The sequence below is a fragment of the Corvus kubaryi genome, unplaced genomic scaffold, assembly GCF_017639235.1.
Source record: "Corvus kubaryi isolate FWS band 111438036 unplaced genomic scaffold, C.kubaryi_AGA036_p1.0 split1-37355, whole genome shotgun sequence".
Classification (NCBI taxonomy): domain Eukaryota; kingdom Metazoa; phylum Chordata; class Aves; order Passeriformes; family Corvidae; genus Corvus; species Corvus kubaryi.
In genome coordinates this window covers 3,577,412-3,604,134 of record NW_024582078.1, presented here as the reverse complement: position 1 = coordinate 3,604,134, position 26,723 = coordinate 3,577,412, and the positions used below count along the sequence as shown (strand labels likewise).

Here is a 26,723-nt window from a genome sequence, read left to right as displayed (position 1 = left end):
TCCCTGGGGGTGGGGACTGAGGAGCACAGCTTGTCCAGACCTGTCCAGCAAATCTGGGACAATGCCAGGGGTGGCATCAGATGCGCTGTGTCCTTGTCCTCCAAACTGCAGTTCCAAATCTGGGGCTTAGGACAGGGCCCTCCCTGCATTTTCTGTTTCTCTGGACCTGTTGGGATGTGTGTGCACAGGAGGGAGGCAGAGGGGAGAGCTTTGCACAGTGTGTGTTGTTTAAACAAATATCTGGGCTCTGGACAGATTTTGTGCATAATTCCTGCGATGGTGTTTGTTATCAGGGAAATGCCTTTTCGTGGCTGGGTTCTGTTCTTCCCCTCCTCTTCCTTGTCCCAGGCCTGGAGGAAGCAATAATCACAATGCTGTGTTTTGCCCTCTTAACTCTTTCTCAGAACGCTGCCGAGCCTGTGAAATGTCATCCCTGGGAACAAGCAGCTCCGGGGAAGGGGTACACAGCTCCTGGCGCGGTTCCTGCCAGTGGCTGCCAGCACGGAGCAGGGACAGGAAGCCCAGGGCCAGCCAGGAAGGTGGACTTTGGTCCAAAACCCAAAGCGTTCAGGTTGTGTTTTAGGAAATGCTTGTTACTTGTCATCCCTGTGAGGCAGTAACCTCTGGAGAAACCTCAGAGCTGGCTCCAGGCTCCTCCCTGGTGATTTACAGCTTGCTCTTACTGTTGTTGGAGTCAAAATATTTTAAAAAAAGGCCAAGAAGAGGTGGTAGGAGCCGTCCCCATTGCTCTGTGTTACAGATCCAGTTATTCACACCGAGCCGCCAGTAGCTCCCCTTGGGCTCAGGCTCTTGGGTGGTGTCTGCCTGGTGGGGTTTGGAGGGATCAGTGCCAAGGCTCCCTGCTCCAGGATAGCCAGGGAAACCCTCTGCTCGGGGCATGGACGTGCCAAGGCTTCTCCTCCTGGAGAAAGGCCTGAGAGCAGGGAAGGGGTTGTGTGAATGGGAGGAGAGGTTTCTGCTGGGCCAGGGGGGATTTGGCAGCGTGGGGCTCCTCTGGCTGTGGTGGCCTGGCCAAAGAGGCAGCCCTGAGCATCCAGACCTCTGATCCATGCTGGAAACATCCCAGGGCTTGGAGAAGCTTCCATCAGACAGTTTGGCTCAGATCTTTTGTCTAATTAAACCCAAACCCTATGAATTATTGTAAGGTCGTCCTCCATAGGTGACAAATGTGTCCTGAACGTCGCTCCTGCAAGGGGATCAATCCCTGCAGCAGCTCCAGTGCTTGGAGAGGTTTCGCAGGGCAGTTCCCGATGTGCTCCAGGAGGGATGAGGGTCCTGTGTTCCTACAAAGAAATGGCCAAACTCGGGGCTTTTCCCCTCATCCTGTGGGCAGATCTGATACGGAGCCAATGGAAGGGGAAAGGCTCAGGCTGGGGCAGGGCTGAGGTTGTTCCGAAGGGTTTGTTCTGTCTTTGGGTTTAGCACGTGCAGCCTGTGCTGCTGGTGGCCCTTTGGGCAGGGCTGGGGGGTGCGGCAGCCTGCTGACCGCAGGGAGGGCAGTGCTGGGAGCCGGCCGCTGCCCCCGCTCCCGGCCATGAATCCTATGGAGCTCTAAAGGGCAAAAAGGGCAGAGCCCACCCCAGCTCAGGGAGCAATCCCAGCCCCTCTGCCCCTCCTGGCAGGCTCTGTCATTCCTCTGCGGGGTTTGTTCAGGGACACAGCCCCCACAAAGCCAGCATGGGATTTATGGCCCGCTCCGCTCCCCCTCTGCCCATCCTTGGGGACCCTGGTGGCCTCTGGGCAGGGGGAGCCACAGGGACAGATTGGGAAAAGCTTGTGGGGCTGGGAGGCTGGAGGTGAGGAAGGGGGTCAGTGAGGATGGCGGGGTCAGTGCAGGTTCTGGGGTCAGTGAAGGTACTGGGGATGTTTTGCTGTGTCCTGGAGGTGCTGGGGCACATCCAGAGCAGGTGAAATATCCCAGGAACACAGGAGCTGAGGGAGCAGAGGCGATGGCTGAGGGCCCAGCAGTGCTGAGTGTAAATCACTGCTCACCACACCGACCCCACCCCCAAAGAAAAGCCACCGCCACCACCAGGCAAACGCAGCTGCCACACTGGTGACATCAGAATTGTGCCTTTGAGCCGTCATTTGCCACAGGAGATTCTCTTGTTGTTTTGGCTTTAATTTTCCTTTTTTCCCCTGTTTTTTGTGGGTTTTTTGGTGTGCACAAAACGCCACTAATGACAAACTGTGGTGCCCATGAGTGAGTGACAGCTGAAATGAGAGAAATGACTAATGGTGCCTCCTGAAGCCCTGTCGCATGGAGATTAAATGAGCCCTTTTTTCTTCCCCCCTCAATGAGAATCATGGGCATTTGAATAATAATATTATAGTCTCCATTAGGATGACAGTGGGGGAAAAAATCGGCTCAGACCTGTGATTATTCCTTCAATCTAATAATTATTTAAATACCAGATAACTCCTTTCAGCCTAATTGAGGCCTTTCAGCTGCTTGGGTTTATATTGTGTCCCTGAATTTACTCTCGCTTTCACCTTGCGTTACTAATAGCTGCAGATTGCTTCTGAGGCTGTATTTTAAAACTCTCTTCAGAAAAAAAAAGAAAAAGAGGAAAAATTAATGATCAAATGGTATTAAGGATCAGAGCTAAAATCACCCATTCTCCTGGTGTTTAACTCCCCAGGTGTTTGGCCTCCTCCACAGAGAATCATAGAATGGTTTGTGTTCGGAGGGATCTTAAAGTTCATCTCGTTCCTCCCCCTGCCATGGGCAGGGACACCTTCCACCATCCCAGGACGCTCCGAGCCCCGTCCAGCCTGGCCTTGGACACTTCAGGGATGTGGCAGCCACAGCTGGCAGCCTCTGCCAACCTCTCCCCATCCTTTGAGCCAAGGACTCCTTCCCCAAATGCCACCTAACCCTCGCAGGCAGTGGGTTCCCCTGCTGTTTGGTGTCTATTGCTGAGCTCTGCCCAGCCCTGCACCCTCACGTCCTGCCCCAGCCCTGGGGTCGTGGGAGCTGCAGGAGCTGCCCCGGGGGGTGACACGGATCCGGGGATGGCTGGGTAGGGTGGCAGCTCATGGCTGTGCTCTGTCATGTTCAGATAACCTTTGAAAGTGCAAATTCTCTTTCCAGGCTGATCTCTCCTGCCGTTGGCAGTGACTGTTCACAAACGCTCCGCAAAACCTTCCCTGTGAGGCACAGCAGAGAGGCTGGGCTCCAGCTGACAGCCCTGCTGCACAGCAGCTCCACGCTGCGCTGGGTTTGGGCTGGCTTGGCATGGAAATGTGCTGAAAAACATCTGAAACTGCTGTGGTCAAAGTGCAGAGCTGCTGTTGTCCCACACGTCCAGATGTGTGTAAAGTTAATTATTTAATTGCATTCATTTCTGGCCTGCACCGTCCTTGTCTCGCCTTGCAGTGGAACAACTTTTTAAAGATTGGGAGCTGCTGAACAGGAAAGCTGTGTGTGCTGAGCTTTACAGCAGGGCCTCCCTGTTCTCTGCAGGATCTCTCCCTTGTGGGGCTTCCCTTGAAGCAGAGCCTGTAAAGGACCATGTCCCAGGGCTTGGGGCACCGTGGGGCTCCAGGCAGAGCTGCTCTGAGACCCCTGTGCCCCGTGATCAGGTGTCAGTGCCCACCACGTGTCACCAGCACGGAGAGGATCCTCCCAGATCCCTGGGAACGATTTGATCTGTGCCATTTGGAAAGATTCCGGGTCAGGGAACGGTGTTGGGCCGTTCACTCAGACATGTAGTGAGAAGAGCCGGGGAGTCCCCCTGGTGCTGCCGTGGATGTGGGAAGGCAGCGGGAGCAGCCGTTCTGTGCCACAGCCGTCCCCACAATGCTGAGAGGGTGGCAGGGTCCGTGTCCTCCCCAGGACAGAGAAACCACCACAGCCAAAGGTGGGAATGCCGAGCCTGGCAGCGAGAGGGAAGCAGCTGGGGAAATGTGTCCCTGAGCAGAATGAGAAACCCATTACTGCTCCCTCTCTCCTGTCGTGTCTCCTGTCAGTGACACGGAGACGGCAGCGCAGGGACAGAGCTCCTTTGTCACCTCTCAGGAACAGCCGTCTCCGGCTCCCGGCGGGAACAAGCCTAAAGAGCGGCTGTTCAGTGACACTCACGAGCTCAGAGTGGCTGTGCAGTGCTGGGAATTGTTTCAAGTACCAAACCAGGAGCAGCATCCATTATCAGGGGGTGAGGGAGCAGCCTCCTGCCTTGGCACCCAGGGCAGGGGCATCAGAGCTGCCGAGGGCAGGGTTTCCGTGGGGTGCGTGCTGGCGCTGGCCTGGCCCTGCTGGCAGGGGATGGGTGCAGACTGTGGCTCATCCTCAGCCTCTTCCCAGGCTGGGGTGACGCTGAGGCGAGGAAGGATGTCCCTGAAGTGGCTCCTTTGCCTGCCCAGCCTGGAGCATGTAAAGAATGCAGAATTTGGGATAAAGGAGAACTTCGTGGTGGTTTTCTGTGTCCATGCAGTCAGACACCTCTGTGGTCAGGTTGAGCAGGCAAGGGTGGTCTCTCCCTTGCTGGCAGGTTTGGTGGCTGATCTAACCACGTGCTCCCACCTTGGTGGCAGCTGCTTTTTGGCAGGAAAGTACCTGGTGAGGGAGTTCCTGCCCAAAATGCACCTGCTTGAGAGGCACTTCTGGCTCTGGGGACGGGCTGAGGGGAGATGTCAGTACCTTCAGTGTTTGTGCTTAGTGAATTTGCCGGCATGAGGCTTCTTTCTCAGGTTCCCAAATTAAATCAGAGAGGGTTTAAAGGTGAAGAACAGCTCTTGTTTCCTCTGCTGCTTCCAGCAACAAACCCTGCAGGAGACACCCTTCTAGCCAAGATTGCAGATGGATGGCTGGGGCTGTGAACCGCGGGCTTTGCCTTGGGCTGGAGCTGGTTCTCCCCTCCCTGGCTGAGCAGAGCGTGTTCTAAACAGCCAAACCACATCACAAATTAAGATGCAGGGGCTGAAACAAGTGGTAAAACATCGACCTGAACTGTTCGCCAGTACATTGTGGACTTGCTTAATTCTTGTTGTGCTTAGAGACATCCTCGCTTTATCTCAAGGACTGTGTAATTAGAAAGCCTCCTTTGAATTTTATCTGCAGGGCACACGGGATCTAATCCTTGGCTCTGGGTGGTTCTTCTCTCCACAGAACCATGTGAGGGACATTGCCGGGGCTCAGGACACGTGCGGGGGACACGGAGTTTGCCTTTCCCAGGATGGATCAGAGGAGGAACTGGCCTCGGGTACTGGACTCTGATGGCTGGTCAGTGGCTCTGCTCTGCCTCTTCCTGGCATCGCTCTCCCGGAACGTGTCCAGCAATGCCTTGTTCAACACTTTCCACTCGGAGAACCGGGACTGGACGTTCAACCACCTGACGGTGCACCGGGGCACCGGGGCCGTCTACGTGGGGGCCATCAACAGGGTGTACAAGCTTTCGGGGAACCTGACCATTCTGGTGGCTCACAAAACTGGTCCCGAGGAGGACAACAAATCCTGCTACCCGCCCCTCATCGTGCAGCCATGCAGCGAGGTCCTCACGCTCACCAACAACGTCAACAAGCTGCTCATCATCGACTACTCCGAGAACCGGCTGCTGGCGTGCGGCAGCCTCTACCAGGGGGTCTGCAAGCTGCTGCGCCTCGACGACCTCTTCATCCTGGTGGAGCCCTCGCACAAGAAGGAGCATTACCTGTCCAGCGTCAACAAAACGGGCACCATGTACGGGGTGATCGTGCGCTCCGAGGGCGAGGACGGGAAGCTCTTCATCGGCACGGCAGTGGACGGCAAGCAGGATTATTTCCCCACCCTCTCCAGCCGCAAGCTGCCCCGGGACCCGGAGTCGTCGGCGATGTTGGATTATGAGCTCCACAGTGACTTTGTTTCGTCCCTCATCAAAATCCCCTCGGACACGCTGGCCCTGGTTTCGCACTTCGACATCTTTTACATCTACGGCTTCGCCAGCGGCAACTTCGTCTATTTTCTGACCGTGCAGCCGGAGACCCCCGAGGGCGTCTCCATCAACTCTGCCAGCGACCTCTTCTACACCTCCCGCATCGTCCGCCTGTGCAAGGACGACCCCAAGTTCCACTCGTACGTGTCCCTGCCCTTCGGCTGCGTCAGGGGGGACACGGAGTACCGGCTGCTGCAGGCCGCCTATCTGTCCAAGCCGGGAGAGGTGCTGGCCAGGGCCCTCAACATCACGGCGCAGGAGGACGTGCTCTTTGCCATCTTCTCCAAGGGGCAGAAGCAGTACCACCACCCCCCCGACGACTCCGCGCTCTGCGTGTTCCCCATCCGCACCATCAACGCCCACATCAAGGAGCGCCTGCAGTCCTGCTACCAGGGCGAGGGCAACCTGGAGCTCAACTGGCTGCTGGGGAAGGATGTCCAGTGCACCAAAGCGGTAAGGATGCGCTGGGTGTTGGCTGTGAGAGCCCTCGAGAGCCGGGATCAATCCCTGCCCCAGTGGGACACAAGTTTGCAGAGTGGGATCAGTCCATCTGTGCCTCAGTTTCCCTGAATTCAGAGCACTCTTCCCCTTTAATCCATGCTCTCATCCTACAGTGGGATGACAATGAGGGAAGGGATGGTGTTAGGGCAGAATGAAGGTGTGCAGCTTCCTGCGAGTCTTTGCCATTCCCAACCTGGGGCTCTGCAAGCTCGAGGATCCCTGGGGAAGGTGGCCGGAGCTGGCAGGGGGTGGCCCGTTGGTGGCCCCCGGACCCTGCTGCCGGCACCGCCAGCTCCCTGCACACCACCCCGAGTGTGTGGGGCTGCCCTGGGCTCTGTTTCACTCACAGCTGCCCCAAACCTTGTCTTTCCAGCCAGTCCCCATCGATGACAACTTCTGCGGGCTCGACATCAACCAGCCCCTGGGGGGCTCGGTGCCCGTGGACGGGGTGACGCTCTTCACCTCCAGCCGCGACCGCATGACCTCCGTGGCTTCCTACGTCTACAACGGCTACAGCGTGCTCTTTGTGGGCACCAAGACGGGCAGGCTGAAGAAGGTAAGCCTGTGCCCGTGGCTCTGGAGAGCCAGGAGCTGGGTTTTGTCTCTCTCGGGATGCTCGTCACTGCTGCTGTGTCTTATGGGTGCTTCCCAGTGGGAAACTGGGAGTGAAGCAGGAGTGGAAGTCGCAGGGTTTGGGTCACAGAGAGCCTGTGTTGGTGAGGCAGAGCTCAGCCCTCAGCGCTGTTAGTGTGGTTTGTTCTGAAGTGCCAAGTTTTGGGAAAGGTGCAGTGGAAGCTGCTGCAGGGTGGTCTTGGAAAAGGAACCAAATGAGGTCTGATGGAAATCTTGCAGTAGTTTTGTTTCCCAGCAATCCTTCTGCAACTGGTGTAGGAGACCATGAGTTAGGAAGCCATTGGAGCTGCTGGTGGAGGCGGGATTTTGGTCATGGAGAGATGGGAATGGGTTCATGTGGCTGCTTTTGGAACCAAGCCTCAGGGCAGAGTCCTACTGCTTCCCTCTGCCTCTTCCCTCCTGCTGGATGATTGATCAGTCCTGGGACATTCCTTGTCCTCTGCACAAGAAACACTGAGGAGGGGTTTGGTGGGGCTCAGCTGAGAGTCACAGAATGTTTTGGGTTGGAAGGGACATGGGCAAGGACACCTTCCACTAGCCCAGGTTGCTCCAAGCCCTGTCCAACCTGCCCTTGAATGACTTCTAGGCTCTTGAAGTCCAGCTGGGACTGCCGCACTTCTGAGTGACAAACTCACAGAATATTCTGAGTTGGAAGGGAACTCTCTGAGGAGTTCTGTATTTAAAATAAGTTTGGAAGTGGCCTTGGGGTGTAAACAGAGGCGTGTGAGAGCCTTTGTTGGCCTTTAGAGCTGGAGCTGCAGCTGGAAGCCAGCTCAGCAGTAGGTTTGATCCAGCTCCAGCAGAACCAGCCTTGGAGCTGCTGCTCTGGCAAGCTCAGACCCTTCCAATTAACCTCAGCTCTAAATGACAGCTTTAGGTGAACCTGTTAAATGCAGCCCCTGCTCCTTCATGCCAGGGAAAGAGTTAACAAATGTAATCAACAGCAGGCTGTTAATTTTTTGAGTCCTTAAGCAGCAGGGAATTTCTTCCTCATCTATCCAGGAAGATACAAGGACAGGCAGATACTACACTTGAATGTCTGCATCATTTTAATTACATCAGTTCATTAATATTCATTCAGCACTTTACAAGTGCTGAGTAGTAGTAAATTAGGTGCCTCCCTGGTGCCTCTCGAGTGTCAGTGGGGCAGTTTTGAACGTGGGGGAGAGGGAGCTTGTAAAGCAGAGCCCTTCACTTCCCTGCACAGGGGAGAGCCGGGGTGCTTTTAGCTAAATGGAAGGGAGAGGAGCCCTTGGCACAGCCCAAATGCACGTGCCGAGCTCGGAGCTGGGGATGCAGCCCGGAGATGCAGCCTGGTGCTCGCTGCGTGCAGGGGTTTGGGGGGACAGGGGAGGCTCGTCGCTCAGAGGCAGCAAAAGCCAAGAGCCTGTGCCTGCACACGAGGTATTTACGGGCTTGTTCCATGAATTATGAAGGATTACAGAAGCAGCAGTCCCTCCAGCAGGGTTTAATTCCTGGTGCTAGTCTACACTGAACAGTTTTTGATGCGAAGTTAATCTATTCATGCTCCGCTGTCCAGAGGGAGGGCTGTGGAATCCTTCACCTGGAATCCTTCATCTGTTGGATGAAAATTGGCCCATCCCTGGAGTAAATTCATTCCAGACATTCACTACAGTCAGGCTTTCATGGCATCTGCCCTTATTTAACATCAGAGCTGCCTGCAGCTGATGGGATCCATCCCCCCTGTAATTAACTGGAACAATCGTGGTCCCGTCCTCCCCTGTGTGGGGCCGAGGATGTTGCTGTTCTCTCTCTCACCGTTCTGTCCTACACCTTCAGCAGATCTTCCCTCAATTGACACGTGGGATTATCTTTTCCATGGCCTGAGAGAGGCCAGGTGAGGCACAGGAAGCAGCTCTGCACAGAGCTGAGGGGCTCTGGCTGCAGAGGAGGTGAGACCCGGGGGAAGTTAACAGGTTGTCTCGGGATTTTGTGCCTGTTTCAAGATAACCAGACACGTCTTGAAGCCAGTGAGTGCTCGGGACTGTTTCCTTATCACTCCTTCCCCATCTGTGAAATGATGGTGGAAATGTTCAGCACCTCTCTAAGTGCCAGGGATTTGTGGAGATGCCTTTTCCACCAGATCTCCTTCGTGTCCTCCTCCGTCTCAGATCTACCCACACAATTAATGTCTGAAAGCTTTGTCACACCTATTCCCTCGCCCACAGCTGTTGATTTCCTTTGGAAATGAGCTGCTGGCTCTGTCTGGGCTTTCAGGGAAGGTGTTTTTGTGTAGCTGGAGGAAAGTCAGGGAGATGTCTCTGAAGCCTTTCAAATTTGCCTGTGCTCCCCCAGTGAGAATTCCTTACTGGAAACACTGGGTTCTCTCACTGGTGTCCTCCTGCCTTTAGCTCTTCACCTCACTGCTCCTGCCACATTCCCAGCTCCTGCTGGTTCTGCTCCCCAGCAATTGTCTCAAAGTGGGTGAGAAGCAAATGCTGCTGATGCTGGGGCCCTCTGGCTCAAGCACAGGTACGTGGGTGAAGTTCTGCCTCCTGCTCTCCTTCCAAAGCACCTCAGCTCCCTGGCTGTGGGAACAGGAGGAAAGGGGATCATGTTGGAGACAAAACCATTCAGAATCGTGGATTCCTCCAGTGAAGCCGTTTCCATCAAGCAAAATGAGAAGGGACATTAATGCAACAGTGAACAGCAACTAAGTGCTGGGGGGAGATGTGTCAGCTTGCTTGTTCTGTTTATGGGCTTCATACAATTCTATCAATATTGATGTGTGATGCCTTTGATTTTGACACTAATCATTGCCATGAATTAAATTTGCAGCCATATAATTAGAAGTGCTATTAATAGGGCCTCAAGCTAAGCACTGCTGTGCTAGTTGTCTTTTTCCTGATGGAAAACGGCATCCACGGAACTCAGCTGATGTGGTTTGCCTGGGAGATGCTGAGACTGATGTGAAAATTGCACTTGCTGTGTTTAGAGGGGCTCCTCTGGAAGGCAGATTCATGGGAAGGGTCTGACCCAGAGGTTTCCCAGGAACTGCACCTTAAACTTCCCAGTGGTTTGCTGCTCTTGGGACACAGAGCCTAAGTGGGAGAGAGGAGGGTGCAGGGAGAGCAGGGGAGCCCTCAGCGTGCAGGGCTGTTACTGCCTTGTTTCCATTCCATCTCCCCTTCCCCCTGCAAATGCTCCCGTTTATTCCCCTGCCCTAGCAGAGCTGTGTCAGCTCCGTGTCCCTGTGCACGCCTGGTTCCATCTCATCAGCCTGAGCTCAGTGCCTGGGATGGCAGCAAGGCTCACCACTAAAAATCAATCTTGTATTTCATCCCGAGAGGTCTGTTTCTTATTAGGTCTAATAAATCAGTGAAGTGCCCTTCATTCAGCTTGTCAATGCAGGACATTGTTTGTGATCAAGAATAAATAAATGTCTCTCCTCTGTCTGCCAGTTGCCATCTAGGTATTATTTTTCCATCATGCTGTTTATGCTGGCTGTAGGAAAAATGCAGTTCCTGCAGCCTTGTCTGCCTTCCCATGAGCTGGGAAGGCTCCTGGGTGGTACAGGCGAGGGAGAAGCGGGAACAGTGACGTTGTACCTGGGTTTCACCCAGCACCGAGTTGCTCAGTGGTGATAAGGCTTTAACTTGTGTGCTTGGAGATGTGGAGGTGTTGCAGTGCTGCGGGCAAGGGCTCAGGTGTGGTTATTTCAGACGCCCTGAGGTGAAGGATAAAGTGTGCAAATGAAATCACCCCCAATTCTCCTGGAAAAATGGGTGTCACACGCTGTCCTGGACACCTGTGCCCCTCTGTCCCCAGGGCAGCTGCACTGGACGTGCCTGGAATCCATCCCAGGCTGTGAGGTCACTACTCAGGATCTGTCTGCAGGAGTGCTATGGAGAAATACACAGTGCTGGGACTCTCTTTGGGATGGGGAACACACTCCTGTCACCTGTTGAATTCCTGAACTCAGTCCTTGCTCCCCGCCTCCCCTTTTCCAGGGGACAGCGGTGAGTGATTGGATTGTGCCACCAGAGGAACGGAGAACTTTTAAGTGCGTTGTTACGTCTTGGGACGTGAGAGTTTTATTCAGCTTGGCTGATTTAATTTGTTCCATTAGTGGGAATAAAGGAGGTCTTTCACAATGAAATATATATGTCCGAACCTGTCCTTAGATGACTTCATTCTATGGATGGTTATCTCATCCTGGTGATTTATCCTTCATTATCGCCCCCGCACGCGCATCCCGCGGCCCTTCGGGAAAAACTCGGTTGCATCAGCGTGTGGAGAAGCCAAGGGGACACCAGGCTGTTATTGAACAGATGAAAATATCCATTTGCAGGCGCCTTCCAAAGGATTTGCCTGGTTTTAGCTGTAGGCTGGGAGGTCAGGGGCTCTGCCGGCTCCATGGTCAATCCATCACCCTCGGAGTGCAGATCCCCACGTCCCAGCAGATGTGTGAGAGGGCAGATGGTTCTTGTTTGGCTGAAGAAGTTGTTTAATTGAAAGGTCTGGGAAGAAAAGTCTGGGTTTTGCCCTAGGATGTGAAATAAGGGTTTATTTGGTCACTACTGCACTGCTGCTGTGGTTGGGACTCATTTTCTCCCTAAACAAGGATTTTTCCAGCCTCAGAAAGTAATTCCCCTTTGCTTCCATCTGTGCTGTCAAACCACAGAAGTGGGTCCCCAAAATGCCCCACAGTCCCTCACATTTGTTATTGTTCATAGCCAGGAGTTGGAATCTCACTTACTGATTGGAATTTGTTCAAGGGAATAAGAAAAGTGGTGGAAGCCAGAGGAGAGCACTGGGGTGTGTTTGGGGCTGGAGATGGGGCAGAGCTGCCAAGTCCCTCTAGACTCTGGGTCTGAGCACTCCGGAATGTCCCTGCCACCTCTTAAGGCATGAAATTGGCCTCCTCTCCTCCCAGCATCCCTGCCCTGGGTCTGTTATCTGGTGCCTGCCAGAGCAAGTCACATCAGGGAAAAGCCAGAAGTTGGCAGATATTTTATAGCTGCTGGAGAGCGAAGGGGCAGGTGTTCAGGAAATGCTGGGGATGTGAAATGGAGCCAGGTGAGCTCGGAGGCTGCTTTAATCTCATTTCTTGGCTCAGGAGATGGAGGGTGACTCTGGGTTTTACGCAGGTTCAGGCACCTTGAAAAGTCAACTTGAAATTTTGGAGGGCAGCGATTGCATTTGGTTCAGTTCTAAACTGGGGTTTGGGGGGAGGCTGCGAGGGGCTGAGCAGCCTAATCCATGGAATACATCCTGCTTCTGGAATCATGGAGTGGCTTGGGCTGGAAGGGACCTTCAAAGGCCATCCAGTCCTGCCATGAGCAGGGACACCTTCAACCAGACCAGGTTGCTCAGTGCCCCATCCAAACAAGGTTTTTTATCTTGAACATATTTTGGAGATAATTCATCCCCACACCTCCTCTCGGAGGTATTATCTCCTTTATGAGCTTCAAGTGAGGCAGAAGTTATTCCTCCTCCGTTTCACGGTGTTTTCATCACGTTCAATAATGAGTTTCTACTTGAAATGATCTTGGTGAAAAATGTCATGAAATTCTAAACTCTTTTGTGAGCTCCTGTTGGTTTTCCTGCCTGTCCCGGCTTTCCTCAGAGCGTGAAGCTGAGTGAGTTGCTGTGCTCTGGATGTTGTTGGCTTTGGGGGTAGGGCAGTGTCAGACTCCTGCCTTTCTACTCACGAGTCAAGAAGTTCATGCTTTCTTTACTATAAACATATTTTTCTGCTGGCTTTTAAAATCCTCAGAGGTCAAAATAACACAGGTTTCGGTCCATTTGTAAGATCTTAAATCCCTGGGTGGCAAGAAATACTGTGAGAAGACCAGGCTATGTTGCTTCTCTAATTGCCTCCTCGAGGCAGAGAAAACAAATGTGGAAACCACAAATGTGCCGGGAGAGACGGGGGAATGTGCAGGGAGAGCCCTGGGCGCTGCCGCAGCCCCCGAGCTGCTGCTGCTGCTGCGAAAAGGCTGGGATTTGGGGACAATCAGGGGGTGAGACGCCTGGGGAAAGCAGCAGCGCCGCGGTTTGAGGTGGGGATGGCTGCGGGGCTTTCCCTGGGTGTGCGGTGGTGCCGCCTTTAACATCCCCTCCATCCATGTCCTGAGCCGGGCTGTGAAGCGCTGCCGGCTTTGGGCGGCACATCCCCCAGCGGAGCATCTGCCCGCATTTACGGCCGAGCCGGGCGGGGACGGGACGCGGGGCAGTTTCTCTCTATCCGCACGGGCCCATTGCTCCCGTTACGAAGCACGGGCTCCGCACCTCCCCCTGCCTTTCACGAGCCTCTTCCCATTCCTGCCGAGCCGCTTGGATAGGCAGAACCCCGCCTTTGCCTTCGGGGAGCTCGCTGCAGGCAGCCCAGGCTGGGAATAACAGAGGGAGGGAAACCCCTGCCTGCTGGAAGGAGCTCCCGGGGATGCAGCACCCCGGGGGATTTTGCACCAGAATCCCCTGGAGCTGTGGAAGGAACTGAACCTGAGCTCTGCCCGGGCTGTGACCCAAAGCTGTCGCTCCCATGGAGCTTCCTCCTGAGCGGAGGGAGAGGCCCCCAGTCACTCCCAGTTCATACTGGGGAGCCTGCTGGGAGCAGGGGAGGATGGTGGAGGAATAGAGGGTTTAGGATCGTGATTCCTTGGACACGGATGCAGAAGGGGAGCACAGGCAGCAGCACGGGAAGGCTGCAATAATTAGCAAGAGGCTCCATCAGCAATTGTCCTGCCAGCCCCTGCCAGCGCCTGCACCTCTCCCGCTGTTCTCTCTCGCTCGGTGACACGGCTCTGCATCAAACAGACCCGTGTACATGAAAGTGATGTGCATTGGAATGAATGTACGCATCATACAGCCTCGCTCCTATGCAGCACGGGAAGGGGTTTTTTTGTGGTTAGCTGCTACATTATTTATTGTGTGCCGGGCTTTAATCTCATAAACCTGCCTGCAGGCCTTAGGCAAACCAGCCTGAGCATCCTGGAAAGCCGGGAGCCAGCAGCGCAGAGCGCTGGGGGACTGCGGGTGGGAATTGTTTGTCTTGCCTCGGTCCCTCTGCCCCTGCAGCTCATTAAAAGCAGCGGCACCGTAAATTGGTCGCTGCCACCACCTTAGAGCGTGATTTGCATTTGCCACTGGGAGGGGACGCCAGTCCCACACCCCGTCAGTCGGAAAGAACAAGAGCCGGTCCCTTGAGCTGCTGAGAGCAAAGGGAAAAGGGAAAAAGGGTGAGGGAGAGGCGCTGGGGTAAAACAAGGTCTGCCACATAAACGGCGCTGGGAGCTCTGCACCCTCCCGAGCGGCCGGGAGCGCTCTTGCCAGCACCTCGAGCTGCGAGTCAGCATTTGGCTGCCTCATGCGGAGCTTGCTCTCGCCAGTCCTCCTGAGCCAGTGGTTGATGAGGAGAACAGAGCATCCCCCTGCCTGCCTCCCCTTCCCACTGCCTTTGATGCTCTTCAAGCTCCTCACTCCCAGAGACTTCGTACCACAAGCACAAGAAAAGGGGTACCCTGGGCTTGCACGCTGAAATTAGTGAATAACAGAGCTGGAATGAAACCAGAGTTCCTCCTCCAGCCCTCCCCTTTCTTCTGACTCTCAGGCCAATTGCAGTTCTGGAGTATGTTTGGGCTAAATCGTTGTGCAGAGCTCTGAAGCCAAAGGGCAGCAGGCTGTGACCCTCTCTGCTTTTCTTCTCGGGATTTCTTTGTGCAGAGCCTTTCACCCCAGGAGCTCGGTCTCATTACTGAGAAATAAATAATTAGAATATCTGGAAGGTCCAGGTGTAGTGGAAGGGAGACTGAGGAGTTTCAAAGACACACAGGCTGCTTTCTGCCCCTGCATTCCCACCTGGAAAAGGGGTAACTGCACTTCCTGACTTCACAGGGAGTTCAGCTGAGTTTGTAATTCAAAGTGCAAAGAAAGCAAGATAAACACTGACCTTCACCATTGGCAATCAACTGATCAATGTTTAAATGTTGCATATTTTGGAGCAAAGCACATCCCATTGCATGGGCCACGTTTTTTATTATTTGCCCTTGATTTTTAGGGGAGTTTGGCTGTGCCAGGGTGCAGGCGTGGGGCTGGGATTTGGCTGATTCCAGCAGCCCCAGAGTGGGGATTGCCAGGGAAATGCAGCAGGAACAGGACAAACAGCACCGAGCACCAGGTTTGGGGCGAGAAAAGCAGCTCAGTGTTTGCTGAAGAAAACAAACAAGTTTCATGTTTTTCAAGTGTGCTGCACGGAGCCTGGCTTGTGCAGAGCCCTGTGATCAGAGGCACCAGGCAGCCCAGGTCCAGCAGGAGCTGTGTTATTCCTCGAGGAGCATTAAAGAGCAGCCGATGCCTTCTGGAAATTGTTGATAAAGCTCTCTTTTTTAGAATCATTTTTGCTTCTCCAGCACAAATGTAATATTTCTTGTTTGGATGTGTTGCTTTCTTCATTCACTTTTATTATTAGGGACATTTACATGAAAACAGCTTTTTTTTTTTTTGCTCTCGCAGCACATTTCCCAATTGCAGCTGCACTTCCTGCGTGGAAGGAGATCTCCACCTTCCCTGGGATTGGGGCTGCCAGGCTCAGGGATCAGGGATGGGGATGGGCCCTCCACGTGGGGCAGCTCCCTGTGCTCCAGAGGGGATGTTCCAGCTCATCCCTGGCTCTCTGCTCTCTTTACCCACCTTGTGGGTTCATTGGGATGCTGGGTGTGTCCATCCCCTCCCGAGCACAGGATTTATTTGTACCTTTCCAGCAGAGAGAGGCTGCTGTGAAACCCTCGAGCAGGCAGGAATCCTCCCAGGCTTTCCCAAAGTGCCCAGCCCTGGTTGGGGAGCAGTTTGGGAAGGGAGAGCTAATGGAGATGTCTGGCAGATGGAGAGTGCAGTGATAATGTACATTACAGGGAAAACCCCAAAGGCTGCTGTTCGGGGCACGGCGATGACATAAGCCATGTGGGATGGGAGATTTATTCCCTCCCTGCTGGAGCCCAGCTCCCTCCCCTGAACAGGCACCTGGAGAGGAACCTGCAGGACCTTCCCTTTCTCTGCCTGCCTCGCTCGTCTCCGCAGATGGGAAATGGAAACTCCAGATGTGTTAAGCACATCTTTAATTTCCTCTCGCTCCATTTCTGCTGGAGGTTTGTTTTAGGGGTTGGCATTTCAGGTGTTTGTTTTGGTTTTTTTTGCTGGCATCTTGAGAAGCTTGGGATAAGCCAAAAAAAAAGGAGAGAAGTTTCAGGAGAGAGGAGCTGCTCTGGCTGTGGGGTGGGGGACGCCCTGCTCTGTCCCCACAAGTCCCCTCTGCACTGCCCTGGCCCAGCTCAGCTCCCCCCACACCTGGCAGGAGCTCTGGGGCTGCTGATTCATGGAAGCAGATGCTTGGAGAGGTGAAATTCCTCCCTGTGTGCTTCCCTCACCCCTGACCCCGCTCCATTTCTTCCGCCTGACCCCCGAATTTCAAACCCGACCTTTGGTATCGCGGGGGAGGGAGGGGAGGCAGGAGGGCAGGGAAAGGGCAGGGTGAGTTTGGCTGTGGCTGGGAGGTGGGGGAGGTAAAGCTGCGATCCAAATGATGGCTGGGATGCTCTGGGATGCTCTGGGATGCTCTGGGATGCTCTGGGATGTTGTCGGATGTTGTCGAATGCTGTGGGGGCTGTGGGGGTGGAGCAGGTGCTGCTGCTCCGTCCCTCAGTGCCCGTCTGGAATATTTGCCCGTGCATTCAGTTCCCTGAAATGTAAAATACGTCCAGGGCTGAGCTCTGAATGCCATCCCCACCCTGTGCTTCCCCTGCCCTGCAGGGAGGGGCAAACCCCTGTGGGGTGCCGGGGGTGTGGGGTGAGGCTGGGGAACACGGGGATGGGGATGTGTGGGTGCTCGTGGCATTCAGCTTCACACCCCCGGGTTTGTGGCAGCTCCTGCTCCGTGTCTGGGGCTGTGGGCACAGCTCAGCCTCCCTGGGCTGTGGCATTTCTGCCTGTGAGCCCAGACAAACACAATCTGCTGTGCACAGTCCTCCCTCCCTCCCTCCCCAGCTCATTCCTGCCTGGCTTTGGGCTGCTCCTTCCCCGCTCAGTGCAGCAGTGGGGGGTTCTCATCCCTGTACCACAACAAAGGCAAACTGAGCTTTTCCACCTGCAGGAGCATGGCAGAGGACCCAGCTGAAGGCAGCACCTTTCCAGGGCCTGGGGACACAGGCAGGACTCGATTGTCCTCTTGGGATCTTCGTCCCCATCCCCTGAGCCCCTGCTTCAGCACAGCCCGCCAGCCCTGGTGTGCCCGGGCTGGGTTCATGACTTCTCCCCTCTGACACGCTGCCTGGGGGGGATTTAAAGCAGAATAGAAAAATCCCTGCTGTGTCATGCGGAGGCAAAGTGGCCCAATCCATCTCTGTCCCCGCAGCGCGCTGCTGGCTCCCCGAGCCCCCGGGGAAGGTCCCTGTCGATAGAGTTCTGCATCTTGTCGTGGCACTGCCGAGTCCTTGGGAATGGATGTGGAGGCTGGGAGTGCTCAATATCCCCCTGACAGGTAGGGGCTCATTTAATGGGATGCTGCCTTATCCATTACCCTGGGAGCGGCCGCGGGCCCGGAGCAGGTGCCGGGCTCCCCCTGCCACCACAAAGGCTCTGTGTGAGTGAGGACGCAGTAAATGTCTCTCGCTCCCAGATTTATTCCTTCATTAGGTATTTAAATCCATTCTGCTGGATAGGATGCTTCTGTGAGGGAGGCTGCTGCCGTTTCTCTCTGTGGAATAAACGTGGGGGCTGCCAAACAGCTCTGCCCGGCCGAGCCCCTTCCCCACACCCGCAGAGCCAGCGGGGTTTGGGCAGGGGGAGCAGCAGTGGGGTGGGGAAGGGGCTGTGGGTGCTTCGTTCAGCCTCTGCAGAGAGTGGGGGGTTTGTGGGAGGGAATCCCAGCAGAGGGGTGAGCAGGAGGGGGCTGCAGGGCTGGAAGGGGTGCTGGGGTGGGCGCAGCCGCACTGGGATGGCCCCAAATCCCCGTGGTTTGGGGAGGTGTTGGGCTGGGCTCACAGTGGCCTGGCCAGCAGCCAGCTCCGGCCACCCCACACCAGCTCAGGGACCCACTGGGTTTGTCACAGCAGGGATGGGTCCCACAGGCCCCTTCCTCGCCTTCCCCTTTCCCACTCACAGCCAGGCTGGACCATCTCAGCATGGAATGTTTTTGGGAGGTGCAGTAGGTGCTCTAAAACTGTGCAGTCATGGAACCAGACAGCTCCGGGAAGAGCTGAGAAACTAAAATTAGCAGGAGTGCCCCAGGCAGGGGCCACCTGGGGCTCTGTTTCGTTTCACTCTTAACTTTCATCTCTTTTATTTATAATTTGTGGTTGTTTGATTTTTATTTTTTTTTAAGCTTTTTTTTCCTCTTCCCTCCTTTGAAAACGAGGAGCTCTGCTGGCTCATGATGTGTAATCCCTGCATTCCCAAGGGTGGCATTGCCTCTTCTGCCCCAGTTCTGCCTGGTTCCTCCCCCCCAGCAGCAGCATCTTCTTCCACCCAGCAGGAGAAGTGGTGGGCAAGCCCTGGTTCCGCCCTGGACCACGTCTCCTCCTCTCCATCCTTCCTTAGCAGATTTTTGTGCTCAGCCCTGCTCCACCCCAACCTGTAACGAGTCCTTCCCTCAGGTGTTGGACCTCTGGGAACTGGAGGACCCAAATGTGGTGATTTCAGACAGTGGTTTTAGAATCTGTGGCTGCCCCTGGATCCCTGGCAGTGTCCAACGCCCGGGGCTTGGAGCAGCCTGGGACAGTGGGAGGTGTCCCTGCCATGGCAGGGGTGGGATGGGATGAGCTTTAAGGTCCCTTCCAGCCCAAACCATTCTGGGATTCTGTGACCTGCCCTGCCCTGTGCTTCCCGTGCCCCCTGTGTGTTCTTCCTGGGCCGGGTTTGGGGTTTGCACTGTTTGGGTTTTCTCCTCAGGGAATTCCCAGCACCCTTGTCCTGGGGAATGCTCCCTTGCAGGGCAGCAGACTGGATTCCCTGGCCCACTTTGCTCCTGGCTCTGCTCAGTCCCAGCTCTGTGCCAGCTCTGATGGCAGAACGTGCCCGAGGCTGTCTGGAAAATAAACCAAACCTCCTTGAGCCCTGGTCAGCCAGGCGAGGTTTGGGTGAGCTCCAGCGGAGGGGAAGCCGGGGAGGATTTGTATTGATGGTTAAAGGTTTAACAGCCCCTCCCCAGCCCTGGGCAAAGCACCTCCAACCTCTTCATTACACAGTTTATTCTTCTAATGAGGGCTGCTTTCAGCAGCCTGACCCACCCTGGCTCGCTTTGGTGTGAGGTGACCTGACCCCTGTCCGCCGAATCCCCCGAATTCCTCTTTGCCGCTTCCCAGAGCTTTCTCCTGGCCCCAGCTCTCAGTGCCGTGGGCCGAGATAAATTCACAAACATGTTCGGGGTGATGTTCAGGGGTTTGCTCACCACCAAAGCATCCCAGAGCGTGCCTTGAAATCGGAAACCTGGCGGAGGGAGGAGCTGGGACCGGAGCAGAGATGGTGTCGGTGTCAATCAGCCTCATCCCCGGGCTCAGGGCAGCACCGATTTCAGTCCTCAGCTTTGGCCAGCGTGGATCAGGATTTCCTTTTGCCCCTGGGAATGGCACAGCAAAGGAAACATTCATCTGAAACCAGGGTGTGTTTTAAAAGCCCAGAAAATCCAGTAGCTTCCCCTGAACCGCTGTTCTTTCCTGCCGTGTCTCTGGCTAAATTAAGACTTTCTTAGAAATGCTCAGGTTAAAAGTTTAAAAGCTTAAGGTTTCATTCATAATTCACATATCAATGAGGCTTTGATTCCTCCCGGGGAGAGCCGCCGGTGGCTGCAGTGAATGTTGATAGGGGAGCCCAGCACCTCTGTGCCTCCCCTTCCCGAGCTCCTTTGTCCAGAGGCAGAGCGGGATGGCTCCCAGGGGCTGCTGCTGGGGAGAGCCAAACCTGTCCCTTTTGGGTCACTGGCTTGAGTCTGACCCAGGGCAGCAGATGCCAGAAGTCATTAACGTCTGACGGCTGCTCAGGGCCCTGTGACAAACGAGGCACCGGCTCCTGGTCCTGTTCCCAACAAGGGCAGCATCCCAATCCCAAAAACCTGCTGCCGCCCCTGCCTCCGATGGCCTGGGGCAGTGACTATTATCAGACCATTCCTGATCGCTGCACCTTCCTATCACAGCATCCCCGGTTGTTCCAGGGCAGGGAAAGCCTTGCCCCGTTCCTGTGAGGATGAGGAAGCCAAGAGGGCTGGGCTGGGGTGAGTTCCTGGGGGTCACAGTGTGACAGCACAGAGGGGATGCTCTGTGCTCTGCTGCTGCTTCCAGGGTAGGAGAGTGATGGCTTCAACCTGAAAGAGAGGAGGCTTGGATGGGATATTGGGAAAAATCCTGCCCTGGGAGAGTGGGGAGGCCCTGGCACAGGGTGCCCAGAGCAGCTGTGGCTGCCCCTGGATCCCTGGAATTGTCCAAAGCCAGGTTGGACGGGGCTTGGAGCAGCCTGGGACAGTGGGAGGTGTCCCTGCCTGTGGAATGAGATGAGATTTGAGGTCCCTTCCAGCACAGGCCGTTCTCTGGCTGGATGGACAAACCCTCCACACAGCACTGATGTGTCTGTGCCCCTCTCAGAGCTCCAGCTTGTCGTTCTCTCCCTTCCGAGGAGGAAGAGGAGCTGGGAGTGGGTTCTGCACAGGCAGCAGGGAGGAGGTGCCTTCCCCTGGCCGGGCTGATCCTTCCCATGGCTGTCCCTGGCACCCTGCCCTCCCTCCCCTCACCCAGATGGTCTCTGCATCTCCTTGTCAGGCATCCAGGAATGTTTCCCCTGCGCTCTTCCCATCCTCTCCAGCAGCCTCCTTGCCTGGCTGCAGCCTTTCAGCCTTAATCTCCTCTTTGTGCCTCAGAGGCACCTCTGCAGCTCTTGGCTGCCACAGGAGCTCCAGCCACGGCTGCTCTGCTGCTTTTTGGGTGAAGATGCCCCCCATCCTCCCCCTTCCCACCATCCTCCCCCTTCCCCCCCTTCTAATTCTGACAGTTTTGAGAGGGATTAAAGAAACAAGTGCAGCAGCCTGGCAATTTGGCTTGAAACTTGTTCCTTTTGAGAATCTTTTGCCTTTATTATCCAGCAGATAAATCTGCTTTCAGCTGCCTGTCTGTGCTGGGAATGGGAATAGCAGGGAGCAGCCCCCTGTGCTAATCCCCCCTTCCCAGGTGTGGTGCCACTTCCATCCCATCCAGGACCACCAGGACCGGGCTGGAAACGAGCTGGGGGCCGGTGCTCTCTGCCTGTGGCTCCCTGGTTGTTATTCTTCAAAACAAGTTAAATTTGAGATATTAATCTCAAGAAGGAGAGGAGTTTTTCTTCCTTATTTTCCATTGTTTCCCCCCCCTCCCAAACTTGTCCAAAGGCTTTGCTGGCAGCAGGCGCTCCGTGGCAGCGGGGCCAGGAGGGCGCTTGGCAGCGGCTCAGCGGAGGGGATTGGATTGCAGGAACAGAAATCCCTCCACACTGGGAGCCGGGTTTTATCCTGCCATGTGGCATCTGGCCCCGGAATTCTGCCTGTCCCCCGCCCCACCACAGGTGACACCGGCGGCGCCCAGCCCTGTTGGTGGCCCGGCTGCTCCGAGCAGGAAATCACCGAGGATCCTGTGCATGGGCACTGCCTTCAGGTGTCTTTGGGGTGGATTTGGGGCATTTTTTTCAAACTTCTTAAAATCTGTATTAGAAATCTGCTAAAAGATGAACGAAGGCAGCTGCTCTCAGTTCTGAGCCACGTTCAGCTTAGAGCAGCACCTGGGGCTGTGTCTCTGAATGGAGTTGGCAGCTTTGGGGGGAAGGTTTGGGCAGGTTTGGAGCGTGGGCAGAGGTTGGATCGTCCCCTCGCTGTGGGATCCACATTTGGGGGTCTTTGCTGAGCTGTCTCTGGTCCTGGCTGTGAATTTTGCAACAAGTGTGGCTCTCAGACCCTGGGCACTGAACCACAGGCAGGAGCTGGGCTTCCCACTGCAGTTACATCGATGGCTGACCTTTCCTCCCAAAAATCCCCCAGGGGCTCATCCTCACCTCCTTTCCCCTTCCCATCTCTGCGTATCCAAAGCTCCCCTAATATTTAAATCTCTCCATAAACCCTCACTCAGCAGCACAGAGTAATGCACTGATACACACTGAGCTGTTGACAACACAGGTGCCAGGGGCAGTGAGAGAAAAAACATTGAATTTCTTCCTAAAAAAGGGCAAGAAATGGGCAAGAAAAAATACCCCGGGCCCCAGGAAAGGCACAGGTGCTGCTGCTGCAGGCACTGGGCTGGTTTGTGCTCAGGATGTAAAGGAAGACATTTCTGAGGTGCCCCTGCTGTAAAAGCTGTCCCGGGGCTGCCTGGCTTTGCCTCGCCGTGTCTTTCCCCCCAGCCTGGTTCTCCCCAGCTCTCTGCCCCGAGGCACTGCCAGGGTGCCACAGCCCGGGCTGGCTGGTGGCCCTGGTGGCCCTGGTGGCCCTGGTGGCCCTGGCAGCCCCCGGTCCCAGCTGGGGCAGGGGGGATTAGAGCCCAGCCCAGCTGCGCTGGCAGATGCTGTGGTAGCTGAGCTGGTGCTTCAGTGCTCCGTGTGAACCTCCACAGCCATTCCTGCAGATGTTTCCAGGGGTCAGGTTGATAATGAAGGGATTAATTTAATTCCCCCCGCCCTCACCGAGCTCCCCCCGCAGCTGGTGTGTGCCTGCTCATCTGGGGGTGTTTTTATTGGCGTGATTCGGGCACTGCCTGGGGCTGGAGCTCAGGAAATCCTTGGGTTGGGGTTGTCCCAGTGGACTGGGAGCTGTGGGATGCAGCCTCTGACCCTTCCCACAGCCCCTGGCTTGGACAGGAATAAAACACCCAGCAAATACTGGAAACCCAATGACAGCCAAAAATGTTTTGACTTTAATGGAGTGGCCCAGTGCAAAAATCACCTTCCACCAGTCCCACTGCAAGGCTCAAGCCTGACCCTGTGACCTGGGGGGCTCTGGGGGTCCATGGGTGATGCCCCAGGCGCGGCACAACTTCGCCTGTGGGTCCGTGGGTCTGTCCCTGCCCCAGGGAAGGAGGGAGGGCACATTCCCAGGTCAGTGCTGGGGACAGGGACGTGTCCCCTTGGAGGCAGAGGGTGGCGGGGAAGTGAGAAGCACATTAGTATTGCTGGCTGCAGCTTCCCTGCCTCCGAGCAGCTCTTGGCGGTGGGTGGCTGCAGATTTTTTTCCTCAATTCTATCCCAAACCTGTTTCAGATTAAAAACAAACGCTGTTGCATATCGGTTTGTCAGTCACTCTAGACCTAATCTCCCAAAATAATCTTTTGCCAGCCCTCCTCCTCCCCCAAGATGGGCAGTAATTGTTTCAAGACATGTCAGCCTTTGTTTAAAGTGAGGTTTGTGTCTTCCTGAGGCTCATGTTCTTGGAAGGGAAAGAAAAGAGGTGCTGAGCAAGGGCTGACTGCAGGGAGAGGTGGGAGGGGAGAGATGAGGGGGGGATTTGGCAGCCCCCATGTGCTGGGGATAATTTTCCTGCTGGTGTGGGACAGCACGGGTTGGTCACTGCCATGTCCCACCAGGCCCAGGTGAGCTCCAAACTGCTGCAGTGCCCTGGGGAGAGGAGAGGGACCTGTTTTCCCTTGCTCCTGTCTAAATAACAAAGTCCATTTCCCACCAGTGCTGGAAAATAATCCCTCCCACTGATTTTTACCTGTTTTGACTCAATATTAATCCAGCTCAGGTCTCTGCAGGTAGAGCTGAATGTCAGTGCCCAGGAGGCTCTTCTGGTGCCATGTGCTCACCACATCCGTGCTCTTGGTTCCTCTGCTCTGTGGCAGTGCAGGGTCAAGGCTCAGGGTCTGTGCTCACAGGGACTGCCCCACGCTGCTCTCCGGAGCCCTGGGAGCAGCTGGAAATGCCTGTTGGGAACGAATTTCCCAAAAAATGTGGCTTTTTGGCTGAGCGCTGCTGTGGTGAAGGAGGTTTTTAAAGGGGATCGGGTGCCAAAACTTTGAAGGAGTTTTTCTCCAGCTATAAGAAGTGATTTTTAGAAAAGCAGAACTTGCTGGCTCTGCAGCTCCTGTGTTTTTTGGAGGATTGCTCTCCCAAATCAGCCTTCCCCCATCGCCCCGCCTGCATCTGCTCCCGTGTGTGTCCCTGGCAGTGCAGGCACGTGTGGTCCCGTGTGCCAGGCAGATAAATATTGCAAAAGTGCTCTGGGACGTGACAGACACCCTGGGGCTGTCGTGTTCTTACCTGGCTCTGCTGCTCCTGCTGGCTTTGCCCATGAAAGGGAGATTGGCAGCACTGGGAATTGGCCACCATTCCCAGGAGGAACTGGTTTGTGGGCTCTTCCAGCAGCCCGAGCATCTGGGACAAGTCGGTTCACAAATGTGGTAACAGCTTATCAGGGAATTGTGGTTTGGATTACAGCAAAATCCCAGAATGAGCAAATCCCTGACTAATCTGGAGGGCTCTGGCAGCCTGACTGCGGCTTCAGAAAGGAAAATGGAGCTGGCAGAAGTTTTCTGTGCCCTCTGGGAACTTTCTCCCAATTCACACCCCGTTAGGATAACAAAGTAAAAACATTTCATTGGTCCCTCCCTCCTTATTTCTGGGCCTCCCTGCGTTTGGATTTTCCATTTCTTGCTTTTCCTGGTGGTGCTGCTCAGTGCTGGGGACTTTGAGCTGCTGGGTAGAGACGAGGTTTGAAACATTAAAATCCGGGCTAGGTTCAGCTCCACGTCCACTGACAGATGTGAGGGTCTGGGGTGAGAACTGGAGCAGCCAGGGGCAGCTGCCAGAGCCAGGAATTTCAACTCCACCTTAAATGAAGGGCCTGGGAGCGTTGGAGCTGTAATGCTCGGCTGGAATTGCCAACTGGACTGTTAAATAGCTGTGGTTTGGGCTGCGAGGAGCAGGTATTTCTAATGCACGGACTCGCTGTGCTGGAGTTTAGCCGGCGTTCGGCGGTGCCGGGAGGGAAGCAGAACAGGTTTTACCTCCTGTACCTCCACCCCCACGAGAGGTCCCTTAGGTTGGCTGCTCCAGATGAAGCAGATTAATGGGATGTGGAACAGGGAAGTTGATGTTGCTGCTGATGGTGGTGGGAGCAGGGAGGCATCACCAGGTGAGATGCAGAGACTTCGCTCTGTATTCCTAATCTTTGGGCACTCTCCCTGAGCCCAGACCTGCTCTGCTGAGGGCTGTGTGAGCTCACAGAGTCACCAGCCCAGCTCTGGTGACACCGTTTGAATACAAAACCCCACAGGGCACCTTTGGACAGGTCCCCAGCACCTTTAACCACGGGACCTGCAGGAAGCTGCCAGCTGGAGTGGTCCAAACCATGATTTCCCTTGCCCAGCCACTGCTGAAGCTCTTTGTGTGCCTGAGCTAACGTGGAGGAGCCCCAAAGAGGAGCAGGCAGACACCCACCTCCCCTCTGCGTTATTCAGAACCGTGGGGGGATGTGATTTGCATTCTTTACGGCACCGTGGGATCTCTGATTCCCTTTGGGGGGAGATTACACGAGATTGCAGCGAGGCTGGCAGGGAAATTGCTCCAAATTGCACCTATCATGGCAAGGACGTGTGGCTGTGCACGCTCAGAGCCGGGGCTGCTCCCGGGAAAGGGCTGGGAGCAGGAGAGGGTCAGGGTGGGAGAAGGGGCTCTGTGACCCAGGGACGCTCCCAGGATGTGGTGGTGCTCCATCACAGGGGAGCTGGTTGAGCAGGAGGTGGTGGAATGGGAGGCCAGGTGGCATCTTTTCCTGGGAGAAGGAATGGGAGAGGAGGGTGGAGCAGGCACAGACGGGTTTGGCTGTCTAAATCTTGAAGGGAAATCAGCGTGGAAGCACGTAGGGTTCTGCTGTGAGACACTTCCCCTCACATCCCAATTAACACGAGCAAACACAGGCGCTGCACGGAGCACAGGATACATGTGTTGATATTTAATTATATCCCAGCAGCCAGGCCTGCTCCAGCCGCTCCCGGGGGTGCCAGCGGGGTGACACCGAGGGCGCCGCAGTTAATTTAAAAATACTTTGATGAATTTATTAAAGAGGGGCTGGATCCTGTCTGTGCCAGCAGCGTGGGAAGCTGCAGGTGGGTCCCAATCCCTGCATCCTGTGCCACCCCCGTGTCCCTGTCCTGCTGGAGCAGCACCTGGGGGATCACCGGGAGCCGCTCTCCAGCTCTGCCGTGTTTCCTGCTCAGTTGGCTTTTATGGGATTGCCCTTCCTGGCTTTGACGCTGCAGGTTTCTCCCTGCACCTCCCAACTGCTCCACAACTTCTTGGAAGAGACATCAGGGCCTGGCCAGTCCCACTTTCCTTTCAAAATGCATTCAGCACGAGGAGCTGCAGTTTCACTGGAGCAGAAGGGGCGCCTGTGCGAGCTCCTCTTTCTCGCCTCCTTTTGCCTCTTTCTGCTCAAGCTTTTTGCTGGGATATCAGCAGGGCCCTGGGCATTATTTATTGATTCTTCAGCAACACAGAGCAAATCCTCCACCACGGTGCTGGTGTTCCCTGCCCACAGCCCCCGAGAGCAGGTACTGGGAGGGAAATGAGAGTAAACTTTAAGTCCATTTCACAGCTGGACAGGAGGACACAGGGACATGCCCGAGGCTGTACAAAGATTCCTGGAGCTGGGTTAGGAGGTCACAGCCCACAGTTTCTCTCCTGTTTCAGGGGAAA

At 55.2% G+C, this 26,723-nt stretch overlaps 1 protein-coding gene and 1 long non-coding RNA gene across 5 annotated transcripts in view; one reads left to right on the top strand and one right to left on the bottom strand.

Annotated features, from left to right (window-relative positions):
• PLXNA2 (plexin A2) overlaps positions 1-26,723 on the top strand; it is a 139,181-nt gene that overhangs the window by 12,998 nt on the left and 99,460 nt on the right. For all 3 annotated transcript variants that reach the window (XM_042013565.1, XM_042013566.1, XM_042013567.1), the window contains exons 2-3: positions 5,132-6,386; positions 6,808-6,990. In XM_042013565.1, coding sequence (XP_041869499.1) covers positions 5,199-6,386; positions 6,808-6,990 — 1,371 coding nt within the window. In that variant the 5' untranslated portion in view covers positions 5,132-5,198. The remainder of the gene's footprint in view (positions 1-5,131; positions 6,387-6,807; positions 6,991-26,723) is intronic.
• On the bottom strand, positions 8,094-24,448 carry LOC121657692. Of its 2 annotated transcripts, XR_006013689.1 has the most exons (4): positions 24,288-24,447; positions 23,743-23,950; positions 19,474-19,641; positions 8,094-11,574 (listed from the first exon to the last, which is right to left on the bottom strand). It is a non-coding gene; the product is annotated as an uncharacterized LOC121657692 (long non-coding RNA). The 2 variants fall into 2 exon arrangements; XR_006013688.1 differs by lacking the exon at positions 8,094-11,574 and having other exon boundaries at positions 19,259-19,641; positions 24,288-24,448.